Here is a 21,921-nt window from a genome sequence, read left to right on the forward strand (position 1 = left end):
TTGCTGAAGAAGGCTGACTATACTTGCTGATGTGCAATGTATAGCAAGAACGAGGGCTGTTCGAAAATACCAGAGAGATAACTTCTTTCTTAGGAACTTTAAGAAAAGTATTTAAAAAGCTAATTTGATATTCTTTGCCAATTTAATATCTTGCCTTTCATGTAGAATTAAACATTTACATGTACTAACAAACATAAGCATCTTGGGTGCCTAAGTGTTCATCTTCATAAATTACCACCAATGCTAAAAAAAGGAGGGGGGACAAAAAGGAAGCCTCTTGTCCCAGTAGGGTATTATGTCATAGAAGTTGCTAACTTAAAGTTCTTTGATGAGCAAGAAACTATGCTGAGGTCACTTATCTAATGTAAGCAAAGATTTAAAGACAGATATGTTGTAATTCAAAACCAGCTAGGGGTCAGATAAGTAAGAGCTGTCTGCAGGCAGGAAACGATAATAATGGTAATAATAGTAATCATAGTAGTTTCAGTTGATGATGCCTAAACACATGTGCTAGGCACTGAATTAAATGCTACAAATACATACATATATATATAATCTTTCTTCCACACAATCACCCTTGAAGGATATATTATTATCCTCCTTTTCATATAGAAAAACATATTTAGTGATAAGTAATGTTCCCAGCTCACACACCTAACAAGAGAGAAAGCTAGGACTTAAACCCAGTCTTGTGTGAAACTAAAGCCTAGCTCTTTTCTCTTTATTACCCACCTATGGCTTGTCTTCCTTAGAAGAAAAGGCTATTCATTTAAAGCTATATTTTCTCCCTCTTCCCATAGCAATTACAAATAAAATCATCAGAGCTAGGAACAGTGGCTCAAGCCTGTAATCCCAGCGCTTTGGGAGGCCAAGGAGGGCAGATCACGAGGTCAGGAGATCGAGACCATCCTGTTTAACATGATGAAACCCCGTCTCTACTAAAAATACAAAAAATTAGCTGGGCATGGTGGTGCATGCCTGTAGTCCCAGCTGTTTGGGAGGCTGAAGCAGGAGAATCATTTGAACTCGGGAGGCAGAGGGTGTAGTGGGCCAAATTGTGCCACTGCACTCCAGCCTGGGGTGACAGAGCGAGACTCTGCCTACAATAAAATAATAATAATAATGATAACATCAATATATACTAGAAATGAAATAGAAGAAAACCAATGAACCCAAAGTAACTGGTAACAGCAATTAACAGCCATGTAGGAACAACTTAACATTACTGTTTTTCAAAGGAAGCAACTTAAAAAGTCATCTAGAAAAAATAATGATTTTCAATGCCTATTTATGTCTAATACAGCATGTTTAAAGGAAGAGCATATAAGAAACAGAGGTTAAAAAAACTACTATGAAAGGGTTAAGAAGTTCAATATTTATTAAGTCTTAAAGTATACTAAAAGTTAAAATCCACATTTCATAAAACGAATAAAACCAATATCAAAACCCTTTGGTCAGATCATATGACCAAAAACATCACATTACAAATAACAAACACCAGTCAATATAATAAGAAAAGATGAATCCTACTATATACTGTTCTCTATGTTGCCCAGCCTAGTTTTTCTACTTAACCAATGATTTGTGTTGATATTTTTTACTGTATCACAATAATTATGTTAATCTTATTAATCTAATATTTCTAACTAGAGACTGTTATCACTATAGAATATCAGCCAGCTTTTTAAAAAAAACTAATTACTGTACCTTTCAGACTTAACTGCAGTTAAATTTTCTTCTTGCTTTACTAAAAATTCTATCATTTCCTGTTTTGCTTCATGTATAGCTAGTAAAAATGGTGTGACTTCATCCTGTAAAACAGCAAGAAGAACCGATAACTCACGAAATTATATACCTCTCATCTGAACTGGAAGCCTTATATTTATGCAAGATCCTACAGACTTAAACATATAATATAGAAATTAAATAATAAGTAGTCCCTTCTTTTTTATTCTTCTGTGCTTTCCCATTTGCTGTTCCTTCCTGTGGAAAAACCTCATCCCCCTCATCACTGAAATCTGGTCATCTCCAAAACTCACTTCAATACCAGTGCCAATCATCTTTGCTTCTGTCACAGCACTTAGCACAGTATATTGCAATGATTTTACTATTTTTCATGTAAACCAAGAGCTTCTTGAGAGCAGGGGCTTTACCTTCTATATCTATGTTCCCAAATCTTAAGAAATATTAGTAAATGCTTCAAGCGTTTTCACTAATGATCTAAATTACTGCCTCTAGAGCAGTGTTTCTTACACTGCATTCCAAAGAATGTTTACTTTGCCAGATGTTAAAGACTGTACTCCAACAGAAGGATTCCATGATCATGGATGTTTGAGAAATGGTACAGAACTGTGCATTATATGTCCGGTAGTCAAGAAATCTCTTACACTTTGCCTAATCCCTTTTTGACAACACTGTTTTGTGGCAAACATTGGCATTTGAGAAATCAGCATTTCAGGGCTACAGCTGTGAGAGCTTTCCAGTAAGGTGGAGGTTTCCTCCAGGTTATATACAAACTCACTTGCTTCTCTTCTGTCAATGGTGTCAGAATCCCAGATGCCAATGTCAGGCATTCCTGCTGCAAATGAGTAACTAAGAAAATGGTCTGTGAATTAAATCAGCTTCAAATGAACTTCCACTGCTTATTAGTAAATGCTCCATGAGTTTTCTCCTTTTTAAAGGTAATAGATTTTTATTTTAGCCGTTAGAAACATCTGTATAAAATGTTATTCTCAATTATCATTCTAATCCTAGGACCCTAATGCGTTATCTACTTATTTTAATTTTTTTTTTTCTGAGATGGAGTCTGGCTCTGTCGCCCAGGCTGGAATGCAATGGCATGATCTCAGTTCACTGCAACCTCTGCCTCCAAGGTTCAAGCAATTCTCCTGCCTCAGCCTCCCAAGTAGCTGGGATTACAGGTGCCTGCCACCACACCCAGCTAATTTTTATATTTTTAGTAAAGACGGGGTTTCAACATGTTGGCTAGTTTGGTTTCAAACTCCTGACTTCAGGTAATCTGCCTACCTTGGCATCCCAAAGTGCTGAGATTACAGGCGTGAGCCACTACATCCGGCCTTTATTTTTTTTATTATTTTTTATTATTTTTATTTTTTGGAGATGGAGTCTCGCTCTGCCACCCAGGCTGGAATGCAATGATAGGATCTTGGCCCACTGTAATCTCCGCCTCCCGGGGTTCAAGTAATTCTCCTGTCTCACCCTCCCAAGTAGCTGGCACTACTGGCATGTGCCACCACGCCTGGCTAATTTTGTATTTTTAGTAGAGACGGGATTTCACCATGCCGGTCAGGCTGGTCTAGAACTCCTGACTTCAGGTGATCACTCACCTCGGCCTCCCAAAGTCCTGGGATTATAGCGTGAGTCACTATGCCCAGCCTCAAATCTACTTTTAAAATTCAGTTTTGGCTGGGGCGGTGGCTTATGCCTGTAATCCCGGCACTTTTTTTTACATTTTATTTTAGGAAAAAATAGGAATCAGAAATAAAAATACAATGACTTATCATTAAAAGTTCTCCTACTGATCTATCTATCCCTATCATGATGGAAGTCACTAAATCACTTGCATTTCTAAGGAATGATGCTGAGGAGAAAGATATAATGTTGTCTGCAATATGCATAACATATCCAGCTAGAAGGACTTACTGGCATGCTAATGAGAAGGTGCTTATTTATGGCAAATATAAACAATAAGAGTTATCTTACATTAAATATAAAGAATATGTACCATAAATAAAAAGAATATAGAATTTATCAGTTTTTTAAAAACTTCTAAATTTTAGAATTCAAGCCCAATGCTAAGGGATTTATATAAAATATAGATTATATATTATAAACAAATAGAAACTGTCTTGAAAGCCTTGACATCTTTATCAAAATATACTATAAGATGAGAGTTGTCAAATGCTTACAAGGGCAAAGGGGGAGGCCTAAGTGAGGTGCCTAGATGGGCACCACGGCAAACTAGAGAACACAGGCCTCACAGAAAGGGGCAACCTCTGCTCAACAGACCAAACAGTGATATGAGCTCAAGGGACACCAGATTTGATGCTTAAGAGAAGCCTAAAATCCAGATTTATGTATTAGTCTCCTAAATTTTACATGTTGACACAATTTATGAAGGCAAGTGAAACATACCTATGGGCCACATTTAGACCGTAGCCCTTACATTTTTTAACTTGCCGTGGATATGTTACCACATGGTTGTGCATAAAGCAGGTATTTGCATGTAAACTATTTTCTTTCTTTGGTTTTGGATGTTTCACCAAAAAGCCATCCCCAGCATGTAATAAAATTTGCTTCTAAGATTCACAGTACCCATTTCAATAATTTTTATAACATTTATTCATTTAAAATCTATTAGTAAGTAGTTTTCTGAGATTGTCAACCAAATATTTAGTTCATAGGAATGATGAAACTGAATTGTTAAAAAAAATTCTGCCTGTACTCTTAGTAACTTCATGGTTTTCAGGGTTTAAAACTGTCATCCTGATTATGCCTAAACTCTATGAACAGACACAATGATATAGCCCATAATACAGCTTCAATGAAAAAGAGGTTTAGAATTTGCTACAATTCTAATTGAGGAAACTCCACTGGTAATAAAGATTTATTGACCTAATCACATGAATGTTAACAAAGAGATGTGAAGTCCTGAAGGGGTCAGCCTCCACTTAGTGAAATACTTCCCAGGCTGAGTGCAGTAGCTCATATCTTTAATCCCAGCGCTTTTGGAAGCTGATGCGGGACTCTTTGAGCACAGAGTTTGAGGCCAGCCTGGGTAACATAGTGAAACCCTGTATTTATAAAAAAATTAAAAATTGGCTTGGCATGATGGTATATGTTTGTAGCCTCAGTTACTCAGGAGGCTAAGGTAGGAGGATCACTTGAGCTCCTGGAGGTTGAGGCTGCACTGAGCTGTGATTGTGCCACTGTAGTCCAGCCTAGGTGACAGAGCAAGATCCTGTCTCAAAAAAATTTAAAAAAAGAAAGACTACCCAGAGCAAATTTATAAAGACTCTCTGAATGGCAGTGAATAATTAATGGCAGGAAGGAAAATGTGCTATCTATTGCCAGTAATATTTCTTTTAGCTTCCCAACCACAAAGGTAAAGAAAAATGGGCTAATATTATTGAAAAGGAAAAATCTAAAGTAGTACCTATCAAACGCCTACTTTTCTAGAGATTTCTTAACTCTAGAAGAGTTTTGGGAGATGGTAATTTATATATTACACTTATCTATTTAGTGATTCTTAACCAGGCATGTATCAGAATTCTGAGGAACTTGCTGTTATTTAGTCAGAGACGGGGTCTTACTATGTTGACCAGGTTGGATTTAAACTCCTGGGCTCAAGCAATACCCCTACCTCAGCCCCCTGAGTGGCTGGGACTGCAGCCATATCTCACCGTGCCTGGCTCCAAGGAAATATTTTTAAACATACATGTCTAGACTTTATTAGATTTACTATATCAAAATCATCAGAGGAGAGGTTAGCTTTGTAGATTTTTAAAAAATTTCCCTAGATTACGGTTATGCACAATTCTAGCTGAGAACTAGTCCAATCGACAATTACTTCCGTCATGTCTCACCACATGACAAATTACCTTTTTCTTTGAGGATTTGGCCAAAAAGAGGAAAGGGTAAGAGACAGTTATTTACTGAAAACTCTACGTAATTTGTTTGGGTAGAAGAAGAATAGGGACTAGTAAACTCAAAATCCAACTTTACTTTGCTATATATAAACTCCTAATCTCCCACCATATCCTCAAGACAGTCTGGATTTGAGAACAGCGTTTAGACATTTATCTAAGTGGCTGTTTCTGCCAGAATAGGATAAGTCGGTTAATTACTTGCTTGAGGGTTTCCCACTTCATCACCAATATTTACAGCCAATCTGGTTTCCTCACAGTCCTCCTAAAATTTATCTCTAGACAAGTGTACAACTCATTAACTGTCTCCCACACTGAAAACTATAATCCTCAAAGCTGAAAAGAATCTTGTCTAGACACATAAACCGGAAACAAAGAAGCAAACAAAAGCAAAAAACAGCAAAAAATCTTCTTGGTCTTTTCCCTCAATTACCTAATTTCCAAATTGGCCTGCATATTTCTGATTGCTTTCCTTTCCCTTTCCATTTTTCCCTCTTAAGCCCCACCACTGAGAGTCAAATCATTTTCACATATATTACTCTATGTAGGAGCTTGTCACGAGCATCAAGATTTCTGTTTATTTAAAATGTTTTAGTTTTCTTGGCACTTTAAGATAAAGCCTAATTCCAGTGCAAATTCTACTTTCCAGGATTATTATATACTAATTAGAAAAAAAAAAAACCTGGGAGAAAAAAATTAAAAAGGATTACCTTTTACAAATTTGGTGTTTTCAAAATTGTTTACCATACATAAAAAAGATGTACCCTCTAATGCATCTTTAAAAGTATCAATATTTAAAGTTTTATAATTATTTCCAAATATTTTTATTTAGGTTATGTCGGAGATTCCAAACATGAAAAACTGAGTCATACATCAGTCAATGCAACCAATGCATTTCAAATATTTTGAAAATAAAGTTGGTTAATCTATACCTTGTTTGCTAATCCAATATTGGCATGATGCAAAAGCAGTTTTTTTGTCATCGGGATATCCTCATTGTAGACAGCATAATGTAGGGCAGTATTGCCATAGACATCTGGAAGATCTGGGTCAGCGCTGTGTTTTAGCAAAGTAGTCGCACATTCCTCTTTCTGGCATTGTACTGCCTGTCAGTATTAGACCAAATAATAGATTGTAAATTCTAGGAGCTCAAAATAAGCATTCCACAACTTTCACCAATGAGTTATGCTTAAACAAGATGAATTGTATTTTATTCTATGTATTTGTACCAAATCCATCTCATGCTGAAATCATTGGCTACTACGTACCTTTACCAGAGGTGTCCTGTTTTTGTCATCAAAGACATTAAGTTGACATCCGCTGTTCACCAGAAAAGCTACCACTGTTGCATGGCCATTGGCACAGGCCAAATGCAGAGCAGTCCTGTGAAAGGGAGACAACATTTTTAGGAAACTATCTGAAAACATAAAATCATCTGAACACATAAAATCATCTATGTAATTATAAACATTGAGTAGCATGTGATTTCTCTACCTTCCAAACAAATATTTAATTTTTTGTGAGGCAATCATACTTTTTACCCCCTATTATTACTCACTACATAAAGAGCAGCCTATTTCAATAGAAATACTTTCGCCTTTGGATTCAGTTCAAATTGGATGGGAGTCCTACTTTAAACTCTGTCATTACCTACCTATTACTTACTCTTTCTTGCCTCAATTTCCTAATTAATAAAATGGGGGTTAAAAATATTGACTGTCTCACAGGACACTATTTTGATGCTTCCATGAGACTCTATGCAAAGTATTGAGAACAGTTCCTAGCGCAAATAACACCTTAATATTTGTTAGATATTATAATTATTACTAATGCTAATACTTAACAAAGACAAGGTTTTAGTTAAGTAAAATGATACAATTATATCTACTTTGAGGTATGTTTAAACATGAGAGGTAACATTGTCTTTTGATAATTCTAAGTTGCTCATTTGCTCATATTTTCACATCTCTAACATTAGAATCCCACTTATAATTCTTGACTTATTACAACTAAAATTGGCCACATTTAAATAATTCTCTTATTGAGATACAAAATGATAGGGTATCACACAATCCACCATGCCTTGCGGTAAGTAGAATTGATGTATACGACCACATCTAGGGGAGTTCTAGTCAGATAAATTGCATTTAAATAAATTTTAGTTCTCAAAAGTACTATAGAACAAGAGGACTGAAAATGAAGATGACAACAAATGTTTAAAACAAACTCATTCTTACTTTGATTTTCAAAAAAACACTTTAAGCCAAAAGAAACTCAGAATTCAAATGAAAGAGTATAGCTTATTTTCTATTTAGATTTATAGAATGAATGTAAATTAGGCACTTCCAATGATTAATATTCACGATTAAAACTGTTATAAATTTTCAAAAGGGCAGTTAAAAATTATATTTTGCAGCCAGTCATGGTGGCTCATGCCTATAATCCCAGCACTTTGGGAGGCCGAGGTGGGTGGATTACCCGAGGTCAGGAGTTTGAGACCAGCCTGGCCAACATGGCAAAATCCCATCTCCACTAAAAATACGAAATTTAGCCAGGTATGGTGGCACACACCTGTAATCCCAGCTACTCTGGAAGCTGAGGCAAGAGAATCACTTGAAACCAGGAGGCAAAGGTTGCAGCAAGCCAAGATCACACCATTGCACTCCAGTTTGGGGGACAGAGACTCCATCTCAAAAAGAAAAGTTTTATTTTTCTATTTTCTATCTTCACAAGTGCTTTTGTTTGAAAGGAGGGAGGAAAAGCTTCAATTGAGACTAAGTTCTAATACTCCAATATTAAATCTCTCAGCTTGCTCAAACTGGGCAGGTAAATATGAAGTTTTAAGGACAAAAGGGTCCTGAAAGATAGTAATATATGTGTGCTACATAACAGGTATTCAGCTTATGTTTGATGAATAAATCAACTGAAAGAATAGAGGCTGTGCATGGTGCCTCATGTCTGTAATTCCAGCTCTTTGGGAGGCCAAGGTGGGAGGATTGCTTGGGTGCAGGAGTTTGAGACTATGCCTGGACAACATGGTGAAACCCTGTCTCTACAAAAAGTACAAAAATTAACCAGGCATAGTGGTGCACACCGGCAGCCCCAGCTCCTCAGGAGGCTGAGGAGAGGATCACTTGAGCACAGGAGGTCGAGGCTGCAGTGAGCCATAATTGTGCCACTGCACTCCAGCCTGGGTAAGAGCCTGCCTCAAAAAAAACTTTTTTATAAAAACAAAAAATGGAAAAATACAGTTGGGGAGTTCAACATTTTAAAAGAAAACTCCCAGAAAATAAAGCAATACTTTTACAATAGTAATAATCACTTATATTTGCTATTTTTATTTTCATAAAAACATAACTGAACTAAAATTTTCATCTATTTTTTGCCTATATGTAGTAAATCTATATATAATTAAAACATATTTATATAATGAAAATGTATTCATAATAAAACTTTTAAGCACAGACAAAATGATTCCCCTTCTCCAGAAGAGGCTAAAAGTTCCCTGAAGAGACCAAACTACAAAAAGAAAGTGAGAAATTATTTTTATCTGAGCAAATCTCATATATTCTACTTTCCCAAAGATTATTTCATTAATAACAAGCTTTTACTATAACTTTTATACATGCTCATTGCAGAAATCACAGATAAGAAAAAAAAGTTACTTATAGTACAAATGCCCAGAAATAAATGTAATCACATTTGGTACATATTTTCAGCTAAAACAGGGGTATAGTATGTGTGTATGTACAATCAAAACAATTTTTTCTCACTTGGTATAGTAAAGTACATCTTCGTAAGTCAAAATAAGTCTGTATCTAGTCACACCTTCAACGGTTACTATTCCATCCTACGGATGCACTGAAATTTAGTTCTAAAATCCACCATATGTGTTCTTCTTAATACATTGAGGTTTTAAGCAGTAATGAGAAAAACAAATTGGATGTATCTTTATTTACAGATATTTCAGCATAATGGAATTGATGAGTAAAGGGCATATATGTTTTTTAAATGTGGTGCTTACCACCAAATTCTCTTTTTGAAAAATCATTAGCAACTTAAACTTGAAGCAGTTATACAAGTACCACTGTCTTCATCCTCACAAACTTTGTGGATAGGAAACAGTATTTTATTTCTCTTTTAACATGAATTCCTTCTCCTATAAGAAACATTAAGTATTTTTTTCTTATGTATATAGGTCACTTACAGATCTGCAAAAAAAGTACTTTGCCCAAATTTAGAATTATTTTCTTGTTGATTTGAATTATCTGTAACATGAAGATACATATTTCATCTGATGTGAGTATTATATGTATATGTTGTAAATATTTTGCAAGTAAGTTGTCTTTCTTATATAGAGTGTTTTAAGTTTTATTTTGCTAAATCAACCTTTAGAATGCTTGCTTGTGAAGTTCTTAGGAAGGTTTTGTCAACATAAAAATGTATTTGTAGAAATATGCATGTGTGTCTTCTTTTGGTACTTTCCCTATTTTGTATATTTAAAATGTTTGATCTATATTTCATCAGGAATTTATTTTTGTGACATAAAACTCTAGTTAAGTTTTATCCAAACAGCAGCCACATAATTTACAAATAATTCACCTCTTCCTACTAATCTGAAATGTCACCATTATCAAGCTCTAAATGCTTACATGTATTTGGGCAATTCTTTTTTTCTTTTTGAGACAGAGTTTCACTCTTGTCCAGGCTGGAGTGCAATGGTACAATCTCGGCTAACCGCAACCTCCATCTCCAGGTTCAAGCGATTTTGTCTCAGCCTCCTGAGTAGCTGGGTTTATAGGCATGCACCACCATGCCCAGCTAATTTTTGTATTATTAGTAGAAATCAGGTTTCTCTGTGTTGGTCAGGGTCTCAGACTCCCAACCTCAAGTGATCCACCTGCCTTGGCCTCCCAAAATGCTGGAATTACAGGTGTGAGCTGGGATTATGCACACTATTTGGGCAATTGTAGATCTTCTATTCTGTTTCATTCATTTATCTGTCTTTTCAGCTATTAAAAAACAATTTGTGGAAACTAATAGCACATTTTGTATACAGAAAGGCAAGTCATTCTCACCTCACTACAAAAAGAATTTTTAATGTCATCACAATAGTAAAAGACAAGTTTAATTTTAAAATGTTAAAACTTTGATATTTTTATTTGGTTTATGTAAAGTTGATAGACAAAGAGCTCACATCTTGAGAAAAATGAATCTTCCTACTCAAGAACAGGAACCATTTTCCACTTCAAAGTTTCCTTCTAAGATTCCTCAGGGAAGAACGTATTTACATAGGTGTACATTGATATAAAAATAAATATTAGATATAATCTGAAGAATTTTTAGCCCAGAAGTTGAAATATCATGGGAATTATTGCTCTCCTTATGCACCTGTTCATAGCGTATATAACATTATGTTGGCCAGGCACGGTGGCTTACGCCTGTAATCCTAGCACTCTGAAAGGCTGAGGCGAGTGGATCATCTGATGTCAGGAATTCCTGACAAGCCTGGCCAACATGGTGAAACCCCATCTCTAGTAAAAATACAAAAATTAGCCAGGCATGGTAGCACGCGCCTGTAATCCCAGCTACTCAGGAGGCTGAGGCAGGAAAATCACTTGAACCCTGGAGGCAGAGGCGGCAGTGAACCAAGATTGCACCACTGCACTCCAGCGTGGGTAACAAGAGCAAAATTCCATCTCAAAAAATATATATATAGGACTCTCCAAGATGGCCGAATAGACACAACTCTGATGCACAACACCCAGTGAGAGAGATGCAGAAATCCTGAGATCTCCTAGCTCCAACCGAGGTACCAGGGGCATTTCAATGGGTCTGGTTCTACAGTGAGCAAAGCCCAGGCAAGGCAGAGTGAGGCAGGGAGGGGTGCTGCTTCACCCAGAAAGTGCATCTGACCGGCAAGTCAGAGGCTCCGCCTCTGGCACTCTGGTCCAGATACAGCACTTCCCCCAAAGCCTCAGCAATACACAGAACAGGGGATCTTTGCCGGTCAAGCACCGGGAATTACAAGCACGGAGTTCAATAATAATCCAGGACGGTGTCCTGGATCGGTGCCCAGACCTAAACTGATGCATAAGCCCAAAAGCCAGCCAGGAGAGCCTGTGAACTGAGCTATCACCCTCTACCTCCACCTGGAGACACAGGAAGCTGTAAGTGGGAGGACAGACAGAGCAGCGCAGTGGGCCCCTACCCCATGACTGGAGAGAGAAGAAGCTGAAAAGGAGGAGAAGGCAGGGTGCAGCTGGGCAGGTCCCTACCCTCCCCCACAAACTCCAGAGGGCTGAAGCTCTGACTCTAGCCAGTTGCACAACCAGTGCCACAGTCTGAGCTGAACCCTGAATGATCTATCTAGCCCAGTGGAGGAAGGACACAACCCACTATTAGAGGGGTGGGACTGGGCTACAGGTTTTAACAAAAAACACAGGAAGCCTGTGTAGCAACAGGACAGCATTCTTGACCAACCAGCAGCGCATACAGGTCAGCAGAAGAGGCGGGCCTAATCTCCCAGTATAAACAAAAAGACACAGGAAGCTTCCCTAGTAACCTGAAGAAGTCCCCAGAAACCCAGTAGCGCCTCCACAGGCAGATAAGCAACCTCATCAAGCAGCTCCCTGACAACAACAGCCAGGTAAATCCACAAAGATGGGGGGAAAACCAGTGCAAAAAAGATGAAATCATTAAAGACCAGAACACCTCTTCTCCTTCAAGGGATCATAACTCCTCAACACAGGAACACAACATAACTGAGAAAGAGCGAGGTGAATTGACAGAAACAGGCTTCAGAAGGTGGATAATAAACTTTTCTGAGCTAAAGGAACACGTTCTAACTCAATGCAAAGAAATCAAAAACCTTGAAAAAAGGTTAGACGAAATGCTAACTAGAATAACCAGCTTACAGAAGAACATAAACAACTTGATGGAGTTGAAAAACACAGCACGAGAAGTATGTGAAGCAAACACAAGTTTTAATAGCCGAATCAATCAAGCAGAAGAAAGGATATCAGAGATTGAAGATCAATTCAATGAAATAAAAAGAGAAGGCAAGACAACAGAAAAAAAGAGTGAAAAGAAATGAACAAAGCTTCCAAGAAATATGGGATTATGTGAAAAGACCTAATCTACACTTGATCGGTGTAACTGAATATGATGGGGAGAATGAGTCCAAGCTGGAAAACACCCTCCAGGATATTATCCAGGAGAACTTCACAAGCCTAGCAAGGCAGTCCAACATTCAAATTCAAGAAATACAGAGAACTCCACAAAGATATTTCTCAAGAAGAGCAACTCCAAGGCACATAATCGTCAGATTCACCAGGGTTGAAATGAAGGAAAAAATGCTAAGGGCAGCCAGAGAGAAAAGTCGGGTTACCCACAAAGGGAAGCCAATCAGACTCACAGCCAGAAGAGAGTGGGGGCCAATATTCAACATCCTTAAAGAAAAGAACTTTCAACCCAGAATTTCTCATCTAGCCAAACTAAGCTTCATAAATGATGGAGAAATAAAATCCTTTATGGACAAGCAATTACTGAGAGATTTTGACACTACCAGACCTGACCTACAAGAGCTCCTGAAAGAAACAATAAGCATGGAAAGGAGCAAGTACCAGCCACTGCAAAAGCAAACCAGTTGGCAAAGAGCAAAAATGCAATGAAGAAAATGAGTCAACTAACGGAAAAGAAAACAAGCCAGTAACAAAATGGCAGGATCAAATTGACATATAACAATAGTAACATTGAATGTAAACCGCCTAAACGCCCTAATCAAAAAACAAGGACAGGCAAACTGGACAACAATTGAAGACCCATTGGTGTGCTGTATTCAGGAAACCCATCTCACATACGAAGACACACATAGACTAAAAATAAAGGGATGGAAAAAGATTTGCCAAGCAAATGGAGAGCAAAAAAAAAACAGGAGTTGCAATCTTCATCTCTGATAAAATGGACGTCAAACCAACAAAGGTCAAAAGAGACAAAGAAGGGCACTACTTAATGGTAAAAGGATCAAACCATCAAGAAAAGCTAACTATCCTAAATACATTAGCACCCAACACAGGAGCAACCCGATACATAAAGCAACTCCTGAACGACCTAAAACAAGATTTAGACTCCCACACAATAATAGTTGGAAACTTTGACACTCCATTGTCAATATAAGACAGATCAATGAGACACAAAATTAACAACATCATCCAACACTTTGAATGCAGAGCTGGACCAAGCAGACCTAATAGACATATACAGAACGCTCCACTCCGAATCCACAGAATATACATTTTTCTCAGCACATTGCACTTCCTCTAAAATTGAGCACATCATTGGAAGCAAATCACTCCTCAGCAAATGGAGAAGAATGGAAATCATAACAAACAGTCTATCAGACCACGGCGCAATCAGATGAGAACTCGGGATTAAGAAACGTATTGAAACCCACACCAACACGTGGAAACTGAACAACTTGCTTCTGAGTGTCAACTGGATAAAAAATTAAATGAAGGCAGAAATAAATATGTCATTGAAAACCAATCAGAACGAAGACACAACTTACCAGAATCTCTGGGACACCTTTAAAGCAATGTCAAGAGGAAAATTTATAGCAATAAATGCCCACATGAGAAACAAGGAAAGATCTAAAATTGACACCCTATCATCGAAATTGAAAGACCTAGAGGAGGAAGATCAAAAAACTCCAAAGCTAGCAGAAGACAAGAAATAACTAAGATCAGAGCCGAACTGAAGGAAATAGAGACACAAAAAAAACCCTTCAAAAAAATCAATAAAGCCAGGAGATTTTTTTTTGAAAAGATCAACAAAATAGACAGACCACTAGCCAGATTAATAAAAAAGAAAAGAGAGAAGACTCAAATAGATGCAATAAAAAAAGGTAAAGGGGACGTCACCACTGATCCCACAGAAATACAAACTACCACCAGAGATTACTACAAACAACTCTATGCACATAAACCAGTACGCCAGGAAGAAATGGTTAAATTCCTGGACACTTGTACTCTACCAAGACTAAACCAGGAGGAAGTTGAAACCCTGAACAGACCAATAACAAGGACTGAAGTAGAGGCAGCAATCAATAGCCTGCCAACCAAAGATGTCCAGGTCCACATGGGTTCACAGCCGAATTCTACCAGATGTACAAAGAGGAGCTGTAAAACTGTAAATCCCTTCTAAAACTGTATCAAACAATATAAAAGGAGGGAATCCTCCCTAATTCATTTTATGAGACCAACACTGATACCAAAACCAGGCAGACACTCAACTAAAAAAGAAAACTTCAGGAAAATATCCATGATGAAAATCAATGCAAAAATCGCCGATAAAATACTGACAAACCAATTGCAACAGCACATCAAAAAGCTTATCCATCACAATCGAGTAGGCTCCATCCCGGGGATGCAAGGCTGGTTCAACATACGCAAATCCATAAACGTAATCCATCACATAAATGGAACAAAAGACAAAAACCGCATGATTATCTCAATAGATGCAGAGAAGGCCTTTGACAAAATTCAACAGCACTAAAAACTCTCAATAAACTAGGTATCAAGGGAATGTATCATAAAATGATAAAAAGCCATTTATGATAAACCTACAGCCAATATCATACTGAATGGGCAAAAGCTGGAAGAATTCCCTTTGAAATCTGGCACTAGACAAGGATGCCCTCTCTCACCACTCCTATTCAATATAGAACTGGAAGTTCTAGCCAGAGCAATCAGGAAAGAAAAACAAATAAAGCGTATTCAAATAGGAAAGGAGGAAGTCAAACTGTCTCTATTTGCAGACGACATGATTGTATATCTATACAACCCCATCGTCTTAGCCCAAAATCTTCTCAAACTGATAAGCAACTCCAGTAAAGTCTCAGGATACAAAATCAGTGTGCAGAAATCACAGGCATTCCTATATACCAGTATCAGATAAACAGAGAGCCAAATCAAGAGCGAACTCCCATTCACAATTGCTACAAAGGGAATAAAATACCTAGGAATACAACTAACAATGGATGTAAAGGACCTCTTCAAGGAGAACTACAAACCACTGCTCAACGAAATAAACAGAGGGCAGAAACAGATGGAAAAACATTCCATGCTCATGGTTAGGAAGAATTAGTATCGTGAAAATGGCCATACTGCCCAAAGTAATCTATAGATTAACGCTATCCCCAGCAAGCTACCTATGACCCTCTTCACAGAACTGGAAAAAACACTTTAATCTTCATATGGAACCAAAAGAGAGCCCACATAGCCAAGTCAATTCTAAGCAAAAAGAACAAAGCTGGAGGCATCATGCTACCTGACTTCACACTATAGTACAAGGCTACACTAATCAAAACAGCATGGTACTGGGACCAAAACAGACATAGACCAATGCAACAGAACAGAGGCCTGGGAGGCAACACAACAAATCTACAACCATGTGATCTTTGACAAACATGACAAAAACAAGCAATGGGGAAAGGACTCCACCTTTAACAAATGGTGTTGGGAAAACTGGCTAGTCATGTGCAGAAAGCAGAAACTGCACCCCTTCCTGACTCCTTACACTAAAATTAACTCCGGATGGATTAAAGACTTAAACATAAGACCTAACATCATAAAAGCCCTAGAAGAAAACCTAGGCAAAACCTTTCAGGACATAGGCATCGGCAAGGACTTCATGGCTAAAACACCAAAAGCATTGGCAACAAAAGCCAAAATAGACAAATGGGATCCAATTAAACTTCACAGCTTCTAGAAGCACAGCAAACGAAGCAATCATTAGAGTGAATCAGCAAACAAAAGAATGGGAAAAAGTTTTTGCAATCTACCCATCTGACAAAGGACTTATATCCAGAATCTCCAAAGAACTAAAACAGATTTACAAGAAAAACACAAACCCATTCAAAAGTAGGCAAAAGATATGAACAGACATTTTTCAAAAGAAGACATATACGAGGCCAAGAAACATGAAAAAATGCTCATCATCACTGGTCATTAGAGAAATGCAAATCAAAACCACATTGAGATACCATCGCATGCCAGTTAGAATGGCGATCATTAAAAAATCTGGAGACAGCAGATGCTGGAAGGGATGTGGAGAAATAGGAACACTCCTACACAGTTGGTGGGAGTGTAAATTAGTTCGACCATGTGGAAGACAGTGTGGCAATTTCTCAAGGATCTAGAAATAGAAATTCCATTTGACCCAGCAATCCCATTACTGGGTATATACCCAAAGAACTATAAATCGTTCTACTATAAAGACACATGCACATGTATGTTCATTGCAGCCCTGTGTACAATAGTAAAGACCTGGAACCAACCCAAATGCCGGTCAATGATAGACTGGACAAAGACAATGTGGTACATATACACCGCGGAATACTACACAGCCATAAAAAAACGATGAGTTTGTGTCCTTTGTAGGCACTTGGATGAATCTGGAAGCCATCATTCTCAGCAAACTGACACAGGAACAGAAAACCAAACACCACATGTTCTCACTCATAGGTGGGTGTTGAACAATGAGAACACATAGACTCAGGGAGAAGAGCATCACACACTGGGGGCAATTAGGGGGGTTAGGGGAGGGACGGAGGGGGGAGGTGGGGAGGGATAACATGGGGAGAAACACTGGATGTAGCATACACCTAAAGTAAAATAAATAAATATATGTAATATATGTTTTGAAATGTGTCCATTCAAGATAAAGTGCTATATAGACTTAATTTCCCTCTCCAAGGTTTCCCTATGCCAGATGCCTTGGAGCCTGCTGAGGCAGAAAAGCAAGGGCCCTGGGGACAGGAAGGCTCGCTTCCCCTGGGAAGGAGGCGCTTCTCCCACACCCCGCCTCAACCCAGCCCCTGCCCCCAGTCTAGCTCCTGTCACCTCTTCTTCTTGTCTCTCTCATCCAAGTCAACGTTCCCGCGCGTAAGGATGAGCTGCACCCTGAAGGCGTCACCCCGGCTAGCCGCTCTGTGAAGCTTGCCGAGATGTTTCCCTCGGATGTCGTACCCACGCTGGGCGAAGGGGCTGTCATCGCACTCGGCGACATCACCCCTGCCACTCCTCCACCAGCGGGTGAAGAAGCCACTAGGCCCCTGGTCCTTCCGGTCCCGGGAGCCAGAGATCCTTTTCATGGCGGAGGTTATTAGAGCCACCTCAGCACCATTCCACCTATCACAGCCTCAGGGGCCCAATAAGACCAAACCACTCTGGTCAGCCACCACCTCCAACCAGGAAACTCCGCTCTTTCCAAAGTCAGAGCCAGTGACAAGCGAAGCCAAGCAGCCAAAGCGCGCCAAGCAAAGCCGGTAAGCCCGACCGCGCATGCGCACCTCTGACAGCTCCGTCACTGCGCGTGCGCAAAACGGACAGGTGGCCAACGGTTCTCAGCGTGCGTGCGCAAGGTCCACGTGTCAGAAACATCAATGACAGCTTGTCACCAGGTCTGCGTTCCCATCCCACGTCAGTGGGAGTTGGCAGAGTTTTCAGGACATTCCCTGAGACAGGAAGGCATCCTGAAGTTCCAGCTACTCTAGCGCCAGTCATGTGTGAAGACTGCGTTCCCATGAGGGAACACAGGGCTGAGGCTAGAGCAGCTAGAGAACCTTGGGATGCCGAAAGCCTCGCCCAGAGAAACACCCATGAAGACACTCTCTGGCTGGCGGAGCTCCGTGCAAATCGCGGCTGCAGCTCGGGCGCGAGCCAGGGCTGCTGAGCTCAGACCCGAGGACCTCAGAGTGGGCAGCTCGCCACCCGCTGCAGGGCCAGCGGGCCCTCGCAGCAAGGCTTCCCGCGCCCGCGCCCCTGGCTTGTGCTCAGAGCGGGGCCGGCTGGCCCCAGCGTCCCGCCATCTGCATAGGGCCCAGCTGCCCGTTCCACCCCTACTCAGCCACTGTCGCCGCAGCCAGGCCTGGTCGCCTCAGCGGAGACTGACCCCGGGTCGGTGCTGCTGGAGGAAAGACGGTCGGAGGAGACAGGGGTTGCATTCATCTCAGTCATATTAGAGGCTTTCCTCAGCCGTCTGGGGATCCTGCGCCATCTGCTCTATTTAAAAGGGCAAGACACTAACACGCTGATTGGAGGCGCAATCCCCTGATGCTTAGCAACTGTGAGCTTTACAGGAGGGCAATCATGGGGCGTTCCTTTAAAGAACATCCAGTATTTGTACAGTATCTTTGGGGAAACCGACCACGAAGGGAGACTAAAAAAGGTTTCTATAACCCTCTGCTCATCGAGTACAGCCCTGGCAGTCGGCATCTTGGAAGCTGAGCATGAGAAGAAAAGTAGCGGCCGGGCACGGTGGCTCACGCCTGTACTCCCAGCACCGTGGGAGACCGAGGCGGGTGGATCACCTGAGCTCAGGAGTTCGAGACCAGCCTGGCTAACACAGCGAAAACCCCGTCTCTACAAAAATTAGCCAGATGTGGTGGAGGGCACCTGCAGTCCCTGCTACTCAGGAGGCAACCCGGGAGGCGGAGGGTCACACCACTGCACTCCAGCCTGGGCGATGGAAGGAGACCCTGTCTAAAAAAAAAAAAAAAGAGAGAGAGAGAGAGAGAAAGAAAATGAAAAAAGAAAGAAAAGCGAGAGACAGAAGAAAACTAGAAGCCACTCCTGTGGCCCACTATCCATGGTGTCTGCCAAGCCAGAGACTTTTTTTTTTTTTTTTTTTTTTGATGGATTTTCCCTCTTTGTTGCCCAGGCTTGAGTGCAATGGTGCTATCTCAGCTCACCGCAACCTCCGACTCCCAGATTCAATGGATTCTTCTGCCTCAGCCTCCTGAATAGCTGGGATTATAGGCGTCTGCCACATACCCGGCTAATTTTTTGTATTTTTAGTAGAGACAGAGTTTCATCATCTTGGCCAGACTGGTCTCGAACTCCTGACCTCAGGTGATCCACCCACCTTGGCCTCCCAAAGTGTTGGAATTACACAGGTCTGAGCCACCACACCCAACTGATTTTCTGCTTTTTCAAATCTTACCTTTACCACTGCTTCCAGAAGTGCCTGAAAGTGCCAATTCCTGTGCCATTTAGAGGTTCTTCAGTGTAAAGTAGGCATTTCCCAGCAGACAGAGAAAACTGAATCCTAGGCCAGTGGTAGGGAAAACCAAGTCAGTTCCCACATGTCCATGTGCTTTTCAACTTCCTCATTTCACATGTTTTTATTTCCTTTCTCTTGATTTTTTCTAGTTTTTTTTTTAACATATTCTTTTAATCTTCTTACTTTTTTTTTACTCTCAAAGCTTCACTGACATGCCAGGTGATGCATACACTGAATCAGCTATCTCTACCTAGAAACTAAGCTGACTTTCAACCCCCAAAGAAATCCTAGTCCTAAATTAACAAGGAGAAACACAGAAAACCCTACTCCCCTTTTAGTCTCCTGATACCAACCAACTGTCCTCCCTGTGGAACTATGAAAGAGGAAAGTTCCCACGATCTGGCAATCCGGGCTGTAGCGGATTATCATAGCCATTGTTTGTGATTGCCCAGCCCCTCTCCGTTTGGTGGATGAGCAACTGAGGCAGACCTAACCAATCATTGCACCTCATTACCTGAGGCAGAGGGATTGGCCCAGGAATGCACCTATGCTTCAACCAGCCCCTATCAGAGTTCTTCCCTGGTATAAATATGCAGCAGTTGGGGAAAATAACTGCAGTAGAAAAGGGCTTTTAAGATGAAAAGTTGGGTGGCACCAGCGAGGGGCCCAGGCAGGAGATGCCGATGGGGCCTGAAGGACATTGCTGAGCCCCTGCCGGCCTGACCACATGACGGCTATAGGGGAGCATAAAGTGTGCGTTCTCCGGGACACCGGCGTTGGGAAATCAAGCATTGTGTGTAGATTTACTCAGGATCACTTTTACCAAAACATCAGCCCTACCACTGAGGCTTTTTTTTTTTTAGACAGAGTCTCATTCTGTTGCTAGGCTGGAGTGCAATGGCGCAATCTTGGCTCACTGCAACCTGCAGCTCCCTGGTTCAAGTGATTCTCCTGCCTCAGCCTCCGGAGTAGCTGGAACTGCAGCTGTGAGCCACCACTCCCAGCTGATTTTTGTATTTTTTAGTAGAGACCGGGTTTCGCCGTGTTGGCCAGGATGGTCTCAATCTCTTGACCTTGTGATCGGCCCGCCTCTGCCTCCCAAAGTGCTGGGATTACAGCATGAACCACTGCGCCCGGCCTGAGGCATCTTTTATGACCAAAGCGGCGCCCAGTGGAAATGACCTTCACAACTTCCTCGTGTGGGACACTGCCGGCCAGGAACGGTTTCATTCGTTGGTTCATGTGCTATGGAGGATTGGCAGCAGCTGATAACAGGATTCATTTCATACCTTGAAGAAGTGGAATGAAGAACTGAAAGAATACGATCCATAAAACATCCTAATGGTTCTTGCTGAAACAAGTGCCGTCTCTCAGATATTAGGGAGTTTCCCCTGAAGGTTGCTGAGGAATATGCTGAATCCATAGGTGCCACCATTGGTTGAGGCAAGGATAAAAAATGCTATTAATATTGAAGAACTGTTTCTAGGTATCAGCCACCAGATCCCAGCCTTGGACCCCCATGAAAATGGAAACAATGGAGTGAGGAGGCTTGTGGAGCAAACCATGCAAGCCAGCCTCAGATGTTGTTGACCCAAGGGCAACTGTTCCTGGTACTTGAAGAAGCCAGATCCCATGCCCTGAGAGCTGCTGAACGACCCCATGCTCGGTGGCCTGGCACCTCACTTTGAGAAGAGTGAGTGAGCTAGCTTTGCATCCTTGAAAACCTGCAGTGTGGGGCAGGAAATGTCCCTAGAAAGGATATTAGAAAACTCTGGGAAAACCCACCCCACCACCACAAAACAGTCATTAGTATGTGAAATGCACATGGGAGAGAGAATTCTTATTAGGTAATAAGCGTAGTTGCATTTTTGCTGAAAACTTTACTGCCTCGTTATGTGTATAGGGTTCTACAGTGGTGTTCCACTCAGATTTCCTGTGCTATCTATCCAAATTTCAGTTAACTTCTTCAGTGTCATTGCCTTTGTTACCTAACCAAACTTCACTGAAAGGCAGATTTAATTCAGTTGGTTACTTTTTACCTAGCTTTGGAAGTAAGACTTTATGTATTACTTTTCTGAAGGAAGTCAGAGAAGTGTCAATGGACCACCACTCAAACTGAGATTTGAGCTATTATAGAAGCTGGGAAACGTGTATCAGAAATTGTTGTCTATACTTCTTTTAATTGGTGAAC

At 40.5% G+C, this 21,921-nt stretch overlaps 1 protein-coding gene and 1 pseudogene across 1 annotated transcript in view; one reads left to right on the top strand and one right to left on the bottom strand.

Moving 5' to 3' along the window:
- Positions 1-17,831, bottom strand: part of LOC108305414 (putative ankyrin repeat domain-containing protein 26-like protein) — a 53,503-nt gene extending 35,672 nt beyond the window's left edge. The window contains exons 1-4 of the mRNA XM_037739144.1: positions 17,570-17,831; positions 6,935-7,049; positions 6,599-6,772; positions 1,708-1,811 (exon numbers count right to left, since the gene is read on the bottom strand). Coding sequence (XP_037595072.1) covers positions 1,708-1,811; positions 6,599-6,772; positions 6,935-7,049; positions 17,570-17,820 — 644 coding nt within the window. The 5' untranslated portion in view covers positions 17,821-17,831. The remainder of the gene's footprint in view (positions 1-1,707; positions 1,812-6,598; positions 6,773-6,934; positions 7,050-17,569) is intronic.
- Positions 17,832-20,457: 2,626 nt separating this feature from the next.
- On the top strand, positions 20,458-21,320 carry LOC108305423 (annotated as a pseudogene).
- Positions 21,321-21,921: the final 601 nt, after the last annotated feature.

This window comes from Cebus imitator, unplaced genomic scaffold (assembly GCF_001604975.1).
Source record: "Cebus imitator isolate Cc_AM_T3 unplaced genomic scaffold, Cebus_imitator-1.0 Scaffold63, whole genome shotgun sequence".
Lineage (NCBI taxonomy): Eukaryota > Metazoa > Chordata > Mammalia > Primates > Cebidae > Cebus > Cebus imitator.